Genomic DNA, 19,583 nt, shown 5'->3' on the forward strand with positions numbered 1-19,583 from the left:
GCTATTCATAAAATGGAGAAAAGTCAAAGAGTAAATTTTTTTATATTGTAATTCTGCCAGGAGATGGCATCATTCATTTTCACTCAGAGGTTCATTTATGTGTGGTCATGTTCTTTTTTGGAGGTATGCATAGGGGACTGGGGCTGTTTCATGCACCAACTCTCAGGTTTCTTGAGATTGGATCGTTCAAGGTATCTGCAGGTCTTAAATAGGCTTAGAAAGCATTGAATTTAGTTTGATAAAAAAAAGGACATTGAAGGTATTTAAAAAGTCTTAATGGAGCAGTGTGCGGGATTTAGGGGAATTTATTGGCAGAAATGGAATATAATATTTATTATTATGTTTTCATTAGTGTATTGTCACCTGACACTTATAATTGTTGTGTTTCTATTAGATTAGAATGAGCCCCTACAACTACATAGGGAGTGGGTCCTCTTCCACAATCTCCGCTATGTTGCACCGCCATGTTTCTACAGTAGCCCAGAACGGACAAACCAAACTCTGGCTCTAGAGAGGGCGTGTCATGTTTTTACGGTAACTGTAGGCCATTGTAGGTTCTCTACATGCTTGGAAAAGGAGGGCTGTTGCAATCGGCAACCTCAAAAATAGATACTACTACATCCTACACACTGGTACAAAAGCAAATCATCAGTAATTGGTAATATTAGTTATAAAATGTTTTTGTAACTGATTGTAGGCTGTAACTACTGCTTGTTACAGGAAGCTCATTGTCTTACAGCCTGGATATTAACAGACTGAAGACTTTAATGAGGTAATCATTTTCAATTGGTTTAATGGTGCTATTGGTTCAGGGTGTGTTGATTTATTTATTATAGCATTAGGAATTGTGTTATAACTGCAGAGAAATACTAACATAAGTGATATAATGATGAATCATGTTTGGTCATATCATCTGTAGTGGTCTTCCACTGTACTTTTATACTTTAGACAGTACTATTGTGAAACGGGTATTAAGTTGCATTCTATGTGGAATTAAAGTCTTTGATTTTAGTTGTTAACCAAGCAGAAAAAAAACCAAACAGTGGTATAGTTTAAAATACTTTTCCGCAAAGTATTATCATCAGTGTCATGTAGTAACCTTTGAAAAATAATGCAGCTATCAGTTGTTTGTGCATGCTTCTCACAGTCGGAGAGTTAACAAATCACAGAGAAATAAGGATCTCTAATAATATATATATATGCATATTTAAATTATGTATATAATCTAAATTGTCAGGCTTTAGTATACAAGATAAAGTTGAATGTCAAACTGAATAGATGTCCCTAGCTTCAGCTTAGCCTGCCTCACTTACCAAAGGTGGTGCCGGCGTCAGGCCTGGAAACAGATGACACGATGACAAAACCGAAGCCCTCGTTCTCTCCACGCTGAATCTCCACATCGTAAGGCTGCAAGGAGGCAGGCACCACTGCACTCCCGCTGCCACCTCCACCGCCGCTGCCTATGCCGCTGGTAGACCCGCTGCCTGAGCTGACGGTGTTGAGAGAGTTCTGGCTCCCCTGGGGGGTCCGCTTGCCCTCCGTCAGGCTGGGTGCCTGGGTGCTGCTGTGGTGGGAGGAGGCTGGCGATGGGGGAACATCACCTTCCCCCTTTGACACTGAAGATGAGGAGAAAGAGAACAGACTGATAATTAAAGCATTTCATTAACTTTAGATTCAAGTGTTTTATCAAGGTTAAAGCAGTGTGTTTATATACCATGCATACATGTATGAATACCCATGCTCAAGTTTTATGTAAAATTCTCATCACCTCCGTATCCGGTGGACTTGCGTCTGACAGTGAGGTTGACATGGCCCTGTTTGGCTGCCTGCTGCATCAGCTGCACCACCAGCTGGTGAGACTTGCCCACCACCGCCGTGCCGTCCACGCAGATGAGCTCATCCCCCGACCGCAGGCGTCCATCTTCATCTGCTGCCCCATACTTCACTATGTGCCCTATGTAGATCTGGGAATGTAGTGCACATACAATGAAGGATGCAACGGATTACTGAATTTTGTTAAATAAAGCTGTAATTCATTGTATTTTCCATTGACAGACTGACAGGAATATGGTAGCTTTAATGATTATGATACAGTAAATTGGTAATTAAGAGTCATTAAACTGCAGTAAATTAAACCACAAGCCAAGAAAGCGCAATGACTCTCTCCTGATTTTAAATGAATCAGTTCAGTCTACTCTTGTATTACTTCAGGTTATGCCAATGCAGCCTATTGGGGCCACAGAGAAACTTGTGTGCTTTAGGCATTGTGTGGGCATGTACACAACGCTCTGACAGAAACAAGCGCACAACTACCACGCAACACCTTTTGGCACAAACTACAGCTATCAACTCCTGTGGGGTACAACTGAAGCCTGCTGCAATTTTTTCCTTCTATTCCTCAATATCTGCCTTCAACTCTTCCTCTTGCTCCCTCCTTTTAAGACAAATATATGGCGCACAACCAGAGGGATTGTGGGTAAGGCCTTGCGTTCTCTTAACAAGCTGTCTTTATGATCCTCCAGAGAGCAACAGCTTCAGTTTGACAGACTGATAGGACTTTCTGCTACTCTGCTAAAAGGCAGGCCACTCACAGAAGTAGGAAGAAAAAGAAAGAGAAAACTAACGAAGCAAAGAACCTCTTATAGAACTGGGAAGCGTACTAAGAAAAAGGACAGGATATTTTAAATCATAAGAAATAATATGGATGGGGTGTATGAGTATGTACATTTTTATCTTAAAATTCATCAGCTATTGTGATAAACTATTGATGTGAAGATAGAGGGATACTTACAGGCTCCCCGGGCTCATTTCCTCCCAGGATACGGAAGCCGAAGCCTGTGTCCTTTCGCCAAAGGAAAATGTCCTGCTCCTGGCAATCTGGCACTAAAATACACAAGAGAAACAGTAAGGGGACTCCATGGAGATCGACCACCAAATCTGCCAAAGACCCGCAGGCTCCACTCAGCGTTGACTGATAACCATCTATGTAGGCTAATCGCTGAATGCTTGTTGCTTGAAATCAACACGTTTTGTCTCATTATCACAGACAGAATCAACAGCTCCTCCTTCCTTTGCCTCAGCACTGCCTCCGTGAATAGATTGGCTCCTTGTTCTCACGTGTAGACCACAAACAAACATAGAAAATTCGTCCCCATTTATAGCTGAAGTTGTCTTACACACATGGATTTGTAGCTTCACATTCGCCTTTTTCTCTCCTGCTTTCCAACACACGCTCGCACGCAAGCACACTCATTTGCATCTCGCCATGGACAGAGCAGACTGTAGATGAGGACACAGACAATTTGGTGTCAGTCTGTTCAACCCATAGGGCCAGTGTGCACAGGAGGAACAGGCCGTTTCTTCTTGCACCACCTCCTGTCTACACGGCTGCCACAAAAGACCAGTAGTGACCCCATTAGCTTAAGCTTCTTACTTTCCCTGATAACCTGGTGTGACTTTCACTACTGTGCTTTGACTTTTAACTAACCCTCCTCTGACCTGTGTCTGTGTGCCACATCAAGCGACCGGTGACATCAAGCATCCAGGGAAGTTAAATTCCCAAAAGCTCACTTTTCAGTCACACACAATTTCAGTGTCATGCCACTGAAATTATGCATTTCTATGGCACTCAATGGACGCACTGAATCACCTACTTACAAATGCATCAGTGTGCACTTTTATTTGGCAGCATGCACATTTCAAACATATGAAAATGCAGACACAGAATCTGGGCCTCTTTGTCATTCATTGTCTTCTCTCTTTCTTGTTTCATTGTGTCTTCCCTCTCCTCCCTCGCCGACTCAAAAAGGGGCTGCAGCTCCTTCAGGGGTTATCAAACTGATATACCAATCAGCCGCAGCTTAAAGCAGCCCTCTCCGGGCCCAGTTAATATTTAATCAGCAGCAGTCCTAGATTCTACAGGCAGCCATGATTGTTAACCAACTCTGCAATACACGGCAAGCGCATGTGTGGCTGGAAACAATCCCAATGTGGGACAAGCTAACACAGCAGACCTGCCATAGATATATCACCATCTACAATCAAAGCAATCTTTTTTCTTTTTATCAACACAGAGATGTATTTCACAGCAAATACAGACCTATTGTCCCTTTAAAATCACCACTGTTGCAAGTATAGGAGGTCTGAAAGATGTGATTCAGCCGGAGCAGTCAAGTAAAAACATTATTTTGGAAGATCCTTCCCCTTTTTCACAGGCTCTTCTGTCAGAAACAGAAAATAAGTAGTTTGACAGCCAATACAGTGTTTCCCTATGAATAATGCAAAAATATGCCATGACTACAAATGATATTGAGGAGTCTCATGGCCCTGACACACCAACCAGACGGCCAACAGTTGGCAGAAAAGGTGGTCGGACTTACTGCCTCCCCGAGTTGGTCCAAAAAAGTGCCTCGGAACGCACCAAAGCAATGCCGACTGCCGACGGCAGCTGATTGGACGTACGCATCACGTGGGTCTGGTTTCTCTGGATAATTCAAAGCCAGACTATCATGGCGGCTTTTTCAGAATACAATCTCATATTTTACTGAAGTAGTTCACGAAACGTGTTTCTGAAAACATTTTAAGCGAGAAATAGGCCATGCAGTTGCTGAATCTGTCTTCATTTCAGATCGACAAAGGTCACTTTAAAAGATTGAGAGAATCTAGTCACATTCATCCTACTTGACATTTCCGGGTTAGCACTCCACCAATCCGATTGGTCATCTGAGTCTGACTGCCGGCAGTGCCTGCCTTTCGACTGAGCATGTCAGGTCGGCCAAAATGAAAGCCCCTCCAACGGACGACGGTTCGGAACACACCAAACAAACTCGAGTCAGCGACCTCGCCAGACTGTCCAAAGACCGATTATCGGGTGAGTGTGTCAGGGCCTTTACAGAAAGGCAGCCTACTTTCTGGTGTTCTAGTTTTAGATTTCAGATGCTCTGTTTTTCCAGAGTAAAACAGGAAAAACAGAGTGTGGGACAGGCTGTTTGGCTGCTGATTATGTAAATGTGGTCAGTTTTTAAGCGTGGTTTAAAAGGTTGCGTGTCTTGGTCTTTTCCCTTCACTGGGTGATGTGAAACACACATGCTATTTTTTGTTGTTTTGTATTGCAGTTGAGAGGAAGGCAAGAATAGTGTACGTACAACTAACACACTCTAACACAGACACACACACACACTCTTGTGTGTCTTGGAGGCACCTTTTGTCACAGGATCAGTTGTGACTCAGTAAGCACACAATTGTTTGGCAAACACAAAAAGGGTTTTAACAGACACACTCTAAGAGTGATGTATTTTCACTTTATCAAAAGGGTCTAATTATCCAATCAGTGGGCATTATAGCAGTAAATTCTTTCTGACCTCTATGTCTAATTCCAAAATCATACAGTATGTTGCACTAAACTCAACAGAAAAATAGAAAAGCAGAAGAAATAACCATATAAGATAGAATAAAAAATTTAAAAAAGTGCACTAGGAAAGCTAAGGAAAATACCCAAGATTTAAGCAGTAGTCTGTAAGTGCGTTAAAAGTTCAAATCTAGCAGGATTTAATAAATAAACTACACAGAATCGGCTAACGCAATGCTAACTTGTATAGAATACAACTTCTTTGGTCAAATAATATACATTATTAACAAGCTTAAAATTTTAGTTTAATTCCTTTAAATCATCACATACATCCAATTATCTACACAAATTTGTGATAATAACCACAGATCCTTACACATTTTATTCTACATTAGGGTATTGTGGAATATTGTTTTTAGCATTTATCTTGAATCAAAGCCATCAAATTCCAGATCATCTCTGGCCATATTAACACTTATAAAAAGATGTGTAATGCCGCTAGAGCACAAACCTCACTAAGCGCTTACACTCTAAAGTCAGCACACCATTCAAATTCCTAAAATAAGTTAGAACTGGATTTTACTCACGTCGGCTCTCGTACATGCTTCTGGACTGTGCCCAGATCTTAAAGGGGTCTGGCTTCTTCTGGAGGGTGAGGGTGCCATCTGCAGGGTCCTGAGGGGGCAGGCCTGGCAGAGGCTGGGTGGGGGCAGCAGGAGTGGGAGCCACAGCCTCACTGGGCATGGCAGAGGGTGGGTGGCTGGGAGAATCAGTGTGGGTGCTGCGATGGCTGCACACACTGTGCTGGGAGCTGTTCTGGCTGTCTTTTCTCTCTAACTGGTGCTGGGTGGACAAAAAGAACAGTGAGACAGAGTTGAGAGAGACATATGTGTGTAAGGGATGGGGGTGGATATAGGCAGAAGATGGAGGTAGAGGGCAGAGAGAGATAAGTGAGTCAGTGATAAGGGCGGAGATAGGGGGAAAGAGATGAGTGCGAAAAGTGGTGATGGGAGGACAAAGTGAAAGAAAAAGCATACAAGGTCATCTTTTTCAGACATTACAGTAGAATATCTCTCACTTAAAACTGCTGCTGAAGTGAGGAGAAATGACTTGGTTTCCATGGTTGCGAGGCAAAGTGAGATTGAAATGTGAGGGAATTTCAATGAACAGAGATATTGCCTTTCATGAAAACTGTGATTCTTTGTTTATTACAAAAAGGCCTGAGCATGGAAACATATGCATAGAATCAAGGTTGGTCTCGATTCAAACAGGAACGTGTCAAATCTGGCATGAGAGCAAATAGTAGAATCTCAACAGTAGGTAGGAATCCTGGTGGTTAGGAGATGAGTTTTGTGAGTATTTTGTTGCTACTCAGTTAAGGGAAATAGCTTGCCTGTTTTGTCTGTTTTAACAGTGAAATAAAACCGGTTTAACTCTTGTTATATTTAGTGTTAATCTTGCGTAATGGGCTGCATTCTGACCGACATTGGCTGTGTGTAAAAATGCAGCCTCAGTCAGGCAACACAGGGCTCCAGTAAACAAAACCAGGGTTGACCAGCAAAAAAAGTGTAAAATCCTGTACTGAAAGCTATTGTAAAGTGTTTGGCATCTGATAAGCCTTCAAACTGACAGATGTCATTCTGAAATTGGACTTTCTTATTCATTTTTCATTGTGTCACAAAGTAACACACCCCTACCAACAAAGCCTCTTGCGTTTTAACACAGGGCAGTTTCTGGTCCAAACACCTGGATAGAGAACATATAGAGAACCATGATTTTGTTTTTACAGTCTGTTACTGTGCTGCTATGCACACTGTTCTTTCCTTATCATTTTCTGTTTTCTTTGTATTCTGATTCTGCGTCCAGATAATGTACATATTACCACGTTATTACTTGCAGAGGCACATTACAAGACTTCACAGCTTTATGAAAAATGAGCCTTACAGAGAAAATGCAATTACTGAAAGGCGCCAATATGATAACTGAATCGTTTTTGACCTGGCATGAATAATAAACTCATGCATGGAATGGTAGGGAAGTCATCGCACAGTCTATCACTCATCACACTGTACGGGAAGAAGGGTCAAATATTCCAGTAATGCTTCTTAATGAGGACAACAGCCATTCACAATTGACTTGTCATTACGATGGAGACTTCCGTAATGGGTTGAGACAGCAGAGTCTATCTTGCATATGGGAGTTTACTGTGAGAATTTATTCAGAGTTTGAACTGGAGGCAAAATGGTTGTTCTAGGCTGACACGAAACCGCATGCAGCGTGACATTTCACTGACATAACACGGGGAGGGGAAAACTGCCTTTTTTCTTCGTGGAAAGCTAATCCAAAGTGACAGTGGAGGCAGTTTCACTATTGGTCTCACTCGACCCCCTTACAGCCCCCCCCCTCCCCTCCATCCTTCGTGACCTGAATAGGTAACACCCACAGCCCTGACTGATACCATTTCAAACTAACCCTAATGCTAATATCCAGCCAGCCAGCTGAGGGGCTTTTCATGCCAATCAAGAGACACTGTGCAAGGTTTTCTTCCATTCAAGTTGTGGAAATTGTACCCATCCCTGACCTTGGATGAGCCTGTCTAGGGGAAACGTCCTTCTACTATAACTCTGTGGCTCTCCAGGGGTGAATTAGGGTGCAAGTAATTTAAAGCTGCACCAGCGTCTATTCTGAGTTTGTATTGATTTTTTCATCAGGTTGAGATGAGTCGTAAAAATGAGGAGGCGTTCGCTCTTTAAACTCCTGAATAACTGCACTGTCCCTTAAGAGACCCTCGAGCTGCACACAGAACTGGTCCCTCTGCCTCTTTCTACCTCCCCGTCCTCTCTTATCTGTCACAACTACGAGTCACATTGCAATCTGTTGCAATCTCTCCTCCAGCTTCCCCAATCTTCCTCTGCTTTGCTTTCAGCTTACTCTGTAGTCATTGCCCCCTTCTCCCTGTATGTTAACCTTAGTGTGCTCTCTGTATCTGTGGGCTATCATAGTGATTCACTGTTGTGGGAAAAACCCTCTCCCCACTGGTCTTCCCCTCCCTCATCCACCCTCCTTTTCCCCCCCTATCTGTGCTTCATGCCTCTCACCCATCTTCCCTCCGCTGTGGCTGACTGCCCTCCCTAACAGCTGGCCACTGTTACATTGTTCTGCCGAGGCTATGCTTAATCAGTCACAGGATGGCAGCGTGGCAGGAGTGGAAGGATGTAGAGAGAAAGGGAGAGGGTATAAAACAAAGAGAAATGACAACCCAGAGGCAAAAAAGAGAGGAGGGAAACAAAAGAAAGAAGACAAAGTGACAGACAGAATAAAGAAGTAAAGAGGAATGGTGGCATCTCTGGATGCAGAACAGTAGAGCAAGAGTTACATATCAAATCATGTTTTTTTTGTTCTTTAAATAGCACATCTTCCATTCAATAGAGCTGACACACACACCACACACACACACACACACACACACACACACACACACACACAACACACACACACACACACACACACACACACACACACACACACACACACACAAAAGAGCTGAAGATTATAGTACTCACCACCAGCTTTGGACTCCTCTTGGCTGGCACCACTCCTGCAAAGCATCGGCAGAGAGACAGAGAGAGCATTAATGACCTGGGGTGCTCTTCCCTTGTCCCCTCTAATCAAAAACTCCTCAGGACAAACGGTTGGACCCTGGTCCCCGGTTCCTGCTGCAGAGCGCAACTAGCCCAGCTTGCTTTCCTCCTTCTCCTCTTCCTCCTCTCTGTTGCTTTCTCTCTCTGAGCAACACACTGCGCTAGGCTGCTCGCTAATCTAAGTGATCTCCTCCCCCTGTACTGTATCCTGCTCCACTCAGCGCACACACCCGTGCTATTAGGAGAGGAGCAACTGATCTATCTGCATTAGACAGGCTGACTTATGTTGCAGCAGCAACCTGGACTGCTGGTCAAAGCTACAGGTCCCCCCCACACAAACACACACACACACACCTCAAGTCTACTTCTCAGCTGTCTCCAAAACAAGCTCTCCAGCAGAATCTCAACTATAACCCACTGAGAAGGAGCTCAGCAGCTTGTGTGTCATATCAAAGGAAAGCTTGAGCTCCTACCTCACTTTGCACATATTCAGAGTAACTACAGAGCTGTATCCTCTCCTCTCCACTCCTCTGCTTTGCTCAAAGCTTACGTTGAAAAGCTGATCTTCTCTCTGTGTCTCTTTTTTCCCCTCTTCTCTCCTCCTCCTCTTCTTCCGTGCACCGTCTCCCTCTGTCTGTCTGTCTGTCTCTATCTCTCTTTCCCTCTTATATACCAGTTAACATACTGTAGAGTCACCAAGAAGATCAATCTCATTTGTGCTAATTAAATATTAATACTTAGAGCCAGTTGTCAGGGGAGAGGATTCACAGCATAGCAGTGTAGGGAATCATCTACATTCCCACTTAAAGTGCTTTATTCTCACATCTATCACAGCCCAGCAGTTCATTAAACATAAGGTTCCTCTACCTGAAACATATTAACACAAACCCATTCAAATTGTTTACCCCACACACTCGCTTTCCAAAAAACACTTGTTTCCCCTCCCGATGCTACTTTTCCTGCCACTTACTACAGCAAAGCATATTGAGACAAAAATAGACAAATGAATGCAAGAACAACATTGTGACAAAAAAGTTGCTGTTGCCAAGGCAATCAACTAGTTCTGTATGCATTGCCAGCAGTCTATCTTTTTTTTTTTTTTTTTTTTTATATAAATAAGAGGTGTGAGCAGCACACCACATTAATATCAGACGTTTGATCCATTCACTCTCTTGCATTGCTACTTAAAAAATAGTTCTTTTCTGCAACATTTGATATCGAGCACGCACAGAGAAAAACCTACTGGAAGTATTGACGACATTAGCAACACGCAACAACATGCTAGCATCCATCTTAGGCTCTTTCTGCTGCATTGGCAAAAAAACATTAAATGTTAAAACTCTCTGTTGCTGCAAAGCCCCTCTCTCTACACAATTCATAATTTATCCCCCTTCTTTTCCCTCCCTCCCCCAGATTGGGATGCCAGTTACTGGAGTAAGTAGAACATCCCAGCTGCTGACGTGTTGATGAATATTTTCGTCTGTGTGTGTGTGTGTGTGTGTGTGTGTGTGTGTGTGTGTGTGTCTGGCCCAGGAAGGACACACATCATAAGGTAATGAGTGTTTTCCATTTCAACAGCAGCTTATATGACCCAGGAGCCCTCAAATACAGTGTGGGAGGTCAATAAAAAACCCTTTTACTTTGAAACAACCTCTGAAAATCTTACAAACTGGCAACAAGGTCAACATAATTAGCACCAAGCATTTAGAAATTTAATTTAACTATGGCCATATGGTTAGTAAATTTGGGCATGGAACTTAAGGGGAATAAAGATTTGAGGAACGGACGTAACTTGACCCCGACTCTACATTTATCCGTTTTAGCTGTGTCAGCTGGAGCAGCTGATTTACATGCTGCACGGTGTGCATGCATCTTCATGCATGATGCAGTTTTTTAATCTGCTTAACTTTCTCTGGCTTTGTGATGTTGATGCATATGTGTAATTCAGACTTCATCGAATCTGGCTCAATGTAACATTTATGAGCAGCTGAAGCTCGAAAGAAATTTGGGAATTGCATGTTCCTGCACACACGCAACTAAGCATCCATGAATGCATGCATGCTATACATATGTAATATCAGCACGGGCAGGTACGGAAGGAGGTGAGCATTTATTTATGCAAAGAGCACAAACCGCATGAATGAATTTACATTATGCACCGAGGCCATTGTCCTGATATTTTTTACCCTGTTGAAGCTGCTGAATGACAGTAAAGCTTTGCTCAACACCCCACAACAGAACGCTTCTCCATTTAAAAGACTTGATCACTAAGGATTCAACATCAGCTTAAAAGGCCTGATTTTATTATTACTGAGGAAACCTTCAACCAGACTGACTAAGACTGTGACCATTTAAATTCAAATGAGAGAGGAAGTAAACAAATTGGAGGTGAAAGGGAGTGCCGTCAGTTGTTTGGTGACCTAAACTGGCTCTTAGCATCAGTGTGGAGGAGGTTGCTTCCTTTACTTCTTTTACAGTAGACAGTGAAGTAAGTCCATAGTAACTAGCAGAGTAACAAAGAAATATGCTAATCAAGGAAATTATTGAACAGCACTAAAAGGAAGAAGGCACAGATGTAGAGCCTCAAAGACAAGTTCATATTATCAAAATAGCAATATGAATGCATGCCAAGTAGTGTTTCTGCTCAATAGGTTGTATAATGTGTGTGTACAAGTGCAATTTACAGAATTTCCCTTTGGGGATCAATAATGTATTTCTGATTCTGATTTCTGATTCTGATACTGGTGATAAAGGAGTTGGTCATACCTTTGTATCTATTAAATTGGCCTTTAAAATGTCCTTGCCCTCTGTCCCATCACAATAACTTGTCACATAGATAGAGTTGAGAAATCACACAGCAGCAACGACAGAGCACAAGTTCTGGAAAACGCTGGAAAATGTGTTTCTGCATTAGGTGGCTACAAATGTGTGAGTGCATGCACATTATTCTTTCATCCTGAAGCAAAATCACTGAAAAAAGCTGGAGCTTTTCAAACTGAATCTGCAGCACGGTGAATGACCCTGTGTTTCAGTATGCTGGTGGAGCTGTGGCCTTGGTGAATCTATAGAGCCCACACAGAACGAGTAAATGCTCCTTCCTCCAGGTTTGCTATATGCATTGTTAGAAGGTGTACAACATGAGTCATGTTCTCTTTTATTAAGACAAACCTTTAAATGTTTGTCCTTGCTCTAATTGTCCCATTATCCGATAGTCCCTTCTCTTCATCAACTCTAAATGATATTGTCTCGCTCTTCCTGGTTATCATCCTATTCCATTCCTCTACCTTCATTTCCTCTACATTTTTGTATCCCCTCTCTCTCAGTCTTCTCATTTTCTCTCTTCTTTCTCTCAGGGGACAGGAGCGCTGTGCACGATTGTCATGGCAACAGCAGTGGGAAGACAAGATGGAGGAGTTCTAGCTGGCCTGGCCTCCTGTACAGGAGACGATTGTGTGTGTGAAAACGCCAGATGTTATCTTTAAAATGAATACAAATTATTATTACATAATATTAGTCATATTGAAAGATTAAAAAATATCCCAGAAATGAAAAGCGTTAGGTAAAGATAGATGTTTAAAACAGGTAAATATTTGCACATACAAATTAATATTTTAATAAATATATATTTCCAAATCTGAGACCTTGCAGAATATTTGCAGTGTTATTCGATGTGGACATTAAAGTCTAAAAAAAACACGATTGTCAACTTTGAAGACTATATTATTGTTATTGATTGTTACTGTTGACTGGTGCTGAGAGAGTGCAATAGGGCATACTGTATTTCATTGCTGTGGTACTTGTACTAAAGTGCATATGACAATAAATTTTGAACTTGAAGATCACATCTGGCTTGTAGACAAGTTATTTTTTTCTTTTTAACAGCTGTCACCACAGAGTCCTTTAGCGGCTCCTTCATTTATTACCACAGCCTATTCTACCTCTTGTCGTTTTCCATTGCACTAACTACAGTGGTGCTCAAAGTTTACATACACATGCTTAAGTGACTAAAAAGAGGAATAAAAAAATCATGTTTTGGAAATTTATTTTAATACCTAAATTAAAAAATGAGGTAAAATCCAACCTTTAAGGACACCAATTTTCTTTGTGAATGAATAACGTATGTAAATAAATAAATGTTCTTATTTAAAATACAGGGGTCATAAGTATACATACCCCTATGTTAAATTCCCATAGAGGCAGCAGATTTTTATTATTAAAGGCCAGTTATTTCCTGGATTCAGGATATTATGCATCTGATAAAGTTCCCTGGCCTTTAGAATTAAAATAGCCCAATCCTCACATACTCTTCACCATGCTTAGAGATAGGCATGGATACTTTCTATAAAATCATCTCTCAATGCAAATCAAACCAGGTATTAGTCTAACTGAAATAAAACCATGCTATCTCTAAGCATGGTGAAGAGTATGTGATGATGTGGGGCTATTTTAATTCTAAAGGCCAAGGGAACTTATCAGGATGCATAATACCTGAATCAGGAAATAACTGGCCTTTAATAATAAAATCTGCCTGCCTCTATGGGAATTTAACATAGGGGTATGTAACTTATGACCCCTGTATTTTAAATAAGAACATTTATTTATTTACAATACGTTATTCATTCACAAAGAAAATTGGTGTCCTTAAAGGTTGGATTTACTCATTTTTAATTTAGGTATTAAATAAATTTCCAAAACATGATTTTTTATTCCTCTTTTTAGTCAACTTAAGCTGTGTATGTAAACTTTTGAGCACCACTGTACATGTTGCCATTCTCCCCTCTTCTAGGTGTTTGACAACCACAGAGTTGAAATCAGAGAACATTTATTGGACAATCCGAAAACTAAAATGTGTTCATTTCAGATGCACTGTTTTGCCTTCGCACGGCGCATTAAGGTAATGGCAAAATGCACCACAGCCTGTGCATCTGCAAATGCTCTGTGACTGAACACATTTGAATATTTTAATTGTGAAGCTTCTAAACTCGCCGTGTTTCTTTCAGAGATTAGCCGCAAGCTAACCATTCTGACACTGTTCCGTTCAAAGCAATGTTGCCTCCTGGGATAAACTGGTGACTGCACTTGTGTAGTATTAAATAAATAGGAAATGCGACTTCAAATAAGTATTACTGTAAATGTAACTTCTGTGACACAACTAAATCTACTGCTTAAATATCATATACAAAACTGTAAAAACTATTTCTGTTGGAAACATAAAATAACCCGATTTGAGAGAAAAGTATCCCCGTGGAAAAGCATTGTGTGATGTTTGTTTGACCTTGTGCCTGTCTTAAAAACTCTGCTGACTCTGAGTCAGACGGCGCAGATTGATGAGTCACAGATAAACAGATTAAGGCTTCTTCTCCTCCAGCTGAAGTCCACCTTGTTCCTCCTCCTCTCCTCCACGTACACTTATCTAAACCAATCCTCTCATACACGCTCCCCTCGCTGAACTTCCTGTGCTGTTCAGCAAATCTCACACTCTCTCCTCTAATCCTCCTCCTCCACTTTCTCAAAACATGATCCCTGGCCTTCCTATTTCTCATCCTCTCCTCTCCCTTCTTATCTGTCTTACCCCGCTCCTCCCATAATTGTTGTTTGTGAATGATTATTTGCTAGCTGCTAGCGATCACTTGAAAGGTTACCACATCATTCTTAGACGGAAAGCTGAGCACACACCTTAGTCCCGAAAACCGTTATTATAGAGTACATCTGCAACTAATGATTGTTTCTATTGTTGATTCATCTGTGATGTATATTTTGAATCGTCACATATATTGTTCAGTCTAGAAAACGCCCTCAATTCCCCAGAACCCAGGAGGACGTCTTCTAATTGCTTGATTAGTGTGAACAACAGTCCAAACCCCAAAATTAATCTATTCACAATGATGTCATAAAAAGGAAAAGAAGCAAATCCTCACATTTGAGAGGCTGGAACCAGTACGTGTTTGGCACCTTTGCCTGATTAACTAAAGAAGTCTCTTCTGAAGTTTATTGCTGACAACGTACAAGGTGGGTCTAGTAACATCTTTGTTGCAATCTGTGTCTGACTGGGAGCAGAGCCTCACCATCAGCCTGCGTCATCCATCTGCACCGCTCTTATGTTTGGAAAATTTAGCTCTGCAAACTTTTCTTATTTCAGTACCAAGAACTTTCTTTGGTTTATGTCTGTGAATGCCCCCCCCCCCAATCTTACAAATGTTATGTGAAAATAGTGCTTACAAAATGTTGCTATGGTCAGTGTGTTCTGTGTCAAGTTTTTGGTTTGTAGGCGTGGAATGTAGGATCAGTCACATTGTGGGAATTTGGTCCTAAATTTGTGACGCTGTCAGAATTTTGCAGCAGGCTCTCATTGGCCATCAAATAAGAAAATTGACTATTTTATAGAAATCTTACATTTTACATATGTAAGGAACATACAACAAAACTCGTTTTACTATGTGTAACATTGTTTTGAATTTCAACTTTTAAGCAATACTCAGTCCTACCTCTAACCATTGAGAAAGAAACTATAGATAATCTAAAAACTGACACCCTGGCTGCGTGTGCATGTGCAGTTTCTGCCCCTCATCAGCTGGCCTCTCACCTGAGCTCATAATACTGACAGGCTGGTGTCAAAGCTAACATAGATGATCCACTCTGCTGGCTGTCGCCATGCCTGCCCAAGTGACTGCCTGTAGCCACCTTCCCTCTCATCCTCTCCTTTATTTCCTTTCCTCTCGGCCCTGCTCTTGCTCTCTTTGAAACACTCTCTCTATGCTCTGGTAGCAGGAATATTGCCCTGCATCCATATCAGTCTCTCTCTTTCAAGACCCACTCACATAGGCCCATAATGATGCTGACATTTAACACAATACCGCAGCGTTATTCCAGCAGCGGTGCACAGGGTCAACTCATTAGAGGGCATTTATGATGTGGGGTGCAAATCCCAACCTGCCACTAATAGAGATCTGGGTCAGCCAGCATGGTCGGCAATTTAACAACAATAAGGACTGGACCTCCAGTTTCATTCAGTGTCTGCGAGGATAGTTTACCCTCCGGCAAACAATTTGTTTTGTTTTGACATTTCAAAAAGAAAAACATTTATCTCGGGGTTATTCCAGGCCAAAAGCATAGCGTGGCAGTTAAAAGGCTGATAATCCCGTAAAAAAAGTAGCAACCGGCATTAAAATTCCACATTTAAACACAATACAATAAAGTGTGACTAAATTATCAAACATTAAAATAGCAGTATAGCAGCAGAATGTAAGCCAACTGAATAATCAATTTTTGAATCAAAATCAATGAAATGAAAGTAATAAAAAAGTAATTTTCCGTTAATGATGACAGACTATGATCTCTCATATCTTCTTAATTCCAGGTACAGCTTTAAATAAAACACATCCACAGCAGAAAATAAACAGTCACACCCTTCAAATTTTAGGCAACATCCAACGATATTTCCTTTGCACCAACCTAAAGAGTGACAAAGTCTCTGAGGTCCAATTCAGCAGCATCTGTATTCATTACGTATACAAGCCCCTGACCTAATGTGCTCTTCCACCCCCCCTCCCATCTACCTAGCCTCCCACTCCTTCCCACAGTCATCTGCTCCTCGACTGCCATGCTAACTCAGCCCATCGTCTCTTTTCCTCTCTTCGTTTCATCCCATCCAATCCGAGCATTTTCAACCTGCCACCCACTCTCTTCCTCACTTTTCTCTCTGCCTTCTCATTATGTCACCCTTTACATGCCAACTATTAAAGCTGTTGTCTGTTCAGTTGTCTGTTCAGTAGACAGCAGTACATTCTTTTGTGTGCTTAATCGCACATCCTTACACGTCAAAGCACCAGTTCTTGCATCTATTTATCCGAATATCTGACATTAAGATGTAATACATACCTCTTTGCACCAGCATTGTGACCTCACTGCCTCTGGGACATTTGCTCAGCAGGTCCACCACCTGATTATGGCTCATATTTTGCACATTTCTCTTGTTGACCTCCATCAGAATATCCCCCTCCTTCAGGCCACGGCAGCGCGGATAGTCCACTATCTGCTTGACCCTCTGCCCTCCTCCAGTCAGGCTGTCAGCAATTGTGAAACCAAATCCCTTGTCGCCCTTCTCCATATGGATGGTGATCAGCTCCGGCTGCGTGGCTATGGATGAGGCCAGGGTGACCACATCGCTGGAGTAGCCGTGTGAGCCGTTGGACGCCACCTCCGCTGAGGGGCTGTGCGGCCGCAGCTCCCTCATGCCATTAACGGCTCCAGCCTGGTTGGAAGGCGAGTCAAACGCCTCCTGTCCGTTGACGATGATAGGCTCCTTATCTAAGATCGCCACTGAAGTCACCAGGCTGGTGTTTGGGTCATCAGGGTCAAAGGGCAGCGGGTAGCCACGGCATAAGGCCAGGTCCACCATGGAACCGATGGGGATGGATTGGAAGATCTTCACCACCTGAGCGTGGGTGTAGCCCAGCACAATGGTGTCATTCACACTGACTATCACATCACCTGCACCAAGGGAAATTACACTGTTAGTGATGTCATCATTTACAAAATTAACAGCTATTATCTGGGGTTTTAAACTCATATATCAAGTCAAAACAATGCTGGTGGGAAATTACATTCAGTGTAATGAATGTATTAGGCAACCTAATGGTTGTACCGTGTGTGCCCCCTCAACCAATTTAGCATTGCACTCCTATACGATTGTTATTTTTATCATAAGACAAACCAGTACAAATATACATTGCTGGTAAGCGACATGCATGTTTATAACCAGGAAAATCTCATCTTGTGTCTCCTGCAGGTTTTGGTAAACATGAAATTCCTCAGATACAGCCATTTTAAAATCACAACGCTTTGTATTATAGGTTATTCCCATAAGTAAGGTCTGTCAAGTTGTAGATCTATGGAAAATGCGTATAAAGGGTTAAATAATCGACTAGTGCTAAATTTACGGTGGGACAGCCCCAGCTGTTGTGGACTTTAAAAGTCAATGTCTGTGAGGTTACACTAGACAGAAGTAGTGGAAAAGTGTGTTGAATGAAATCAGTGCCCCCTGCAGACATTGGTTATGTACTGCACCTGTCTCCATCTTGCCATCCACGGCTGCAGGCCCGTCCAACACCAGACTTTTGATCTGTAGAAACTCATCTGGCTCGTCACCTCCGACCACAGTGAAGCCGAAGCCGCGACGACTCTTCTTCAGCTTTGTGTTGATAAAGGTTCCTTTAAGCTCTGCTGGGTTTCTTGTGAAGAACGGCTTCCCTCCTGCAGAGCACCGGAGCAACAACTTTTAGTTTTGTGTCCATTCACTTATTCTTCATGCAACATTCATGAATAATGTTTTATTGTCATTTTGTCTCTGAGATCAGGATTATACTTTGTGGACTTCATTGTTATATGTGAATAAATATGCAAGCGGAGACCACAACTCCTCAAATGTTAGGCACCAGGATCATCAGCTGTGACAGGCCATGAAACAATGGATTGTTTTGTCTTATTAGAAGTGTTTGCTGATGCATGAACAGCTCAGACAGTTTGACATGTGCCAAACAAAATTTTGTCTGCATGCATTCTTTCTTCCACATATACTGTAGTAATTTCCAAAATTCTTGGTGGTGTCCTTCAAAAGGTCATGTCAAAAGAGTGTAAACAAATCAGAAGAAATGAAATCCTTTTTCCCACCAGAAAATAAAAGGAAAATGTCAAAGCAAAGGGGTAATTTACAATGTAGACGTAGTGAACAAAAACAAAACGTTTCTGTTATTAATCTGAACTGCATGATGTATTGTGTCGAGAACACATGATAGAAAAATCAATCAGCAGTAATGAAATATATACAGTGTCTATTACACATAACAATTTACGTTTGGCTCCTGCAGGCATGGGAGGTAGAGTTGGTGGGACCTGCGGGTCCCTGTAGGTCTCCAGGTGGTTTGGAGCATAGTTTGCTAACGGAGCCGCTGCTGATGAGTGCTCCTCTATCCACTCTGTATAGACACAATCACACACACAAACACATTACCAACACACACTCAATACAAAGATGTATTTACATGCCACACATAGACACACTTAACAGCAACATATAGACACATAGAGCTTTAAGCACACACATACTTGCCATCTGGAAGTATTTTACACCTCAGTTGTAATTGGCTACTCATTTACATCAGCATCTACTAGTCTTATTTCTTGAATGGAAGATACTTTTGTAGTCTTCCAATGTCAAATGTAAAAATATAAATTTCATCTCTGCAAAATAATATATGTTTATAAGGGGTTTTCAAAGTCTGATACTGTGGGCCCCCCGCTCAGACAAAATCGAGTGTCCAGAGGTTTTCAACACAGGGCAAACATCTGTATATAAATGGATAGAGGAGAGTGTCATTATTCCAGGAATATAGGTACAAAACATTGTGATGGGAAAATCTGAGGCAGAGTACAGACAAAAAATATTTATAATGCAACATGAAAAAAATCAATATTAAAAGGATGCCATCACTCCTATTATTATACTTTTTTTAAAATATATTTGGGGGATAATAATGTTCTAATTTTTGGAACTACAGTTCCCTTAATTTGAGGGCATTGGGGGATGTAAACAGAAA

General features: G+C 41.7%; 1 protein-coding gene across 20 annotated transcripts in view; it reads right to left on the reverse strand.

The window, feature by feature from the left end:
• Positions 1-19,583, reverse strand: part of LOC116693150 (membrane-associated guanylate kinase, WW and PDZ domain-containing protein 1) — an 89,732-nt gene that overhangs the window by 9,916 nt on the left and 60,233 nt on the right. For all 20 annotated transcript variants that reach the window (XM_032521898.1, XM_032521883.1, XM_032521885.1 and 17 more), the window contains 8 exons: positions 18,840-18,962; positions 18,055-18,240; positions 16,867-17,478; positions 8,911-8,945; positions 5,935-6,190; positions 2,792-2,883; positions 1,769-1,964; positions 1,314-1,616 (listed from right to left, as the gene is read on the reverse strand). In XM_032521898.1, coding sequence (XP_032377789.1) covers positions 1,314-1,616; positions 1,769-1,964; positions 2,792-2,883; positions 5,935-6,190; positions 8,911-8,945; positions 16,867-17,478; positions 18,055-18,240; positions 18,840-18,962 — 1,803 coding nt within the window. The remainder of the gene's footprint in view (positions 1-1,313; positions 1,617-1,768; positions 1,965-2,791; positions 2,884-5,934; positions 6,191-8,910; positions 8,946-16,866; positions 17,479-18,054; positions 18,241-18,839; positions 18,963-19,583) is intronic.

Source organism: Etheostoma spectabile, chromosome 7 (genome assembly GCF_008692095.1).
Source record: "Etheostoma spectabile isolate EspeVRDwgs_2016 chromosome 7, UIUC_Espe_1.0, whole genome shotgun sequence".
NCBI classification, from domain to species: domain Eukaryota; kingdom Metazoa; phylum Chordata; class Actinopteri; order Perciformes; family Percidae; genus Etheostoma; species Etheostoma spectabile.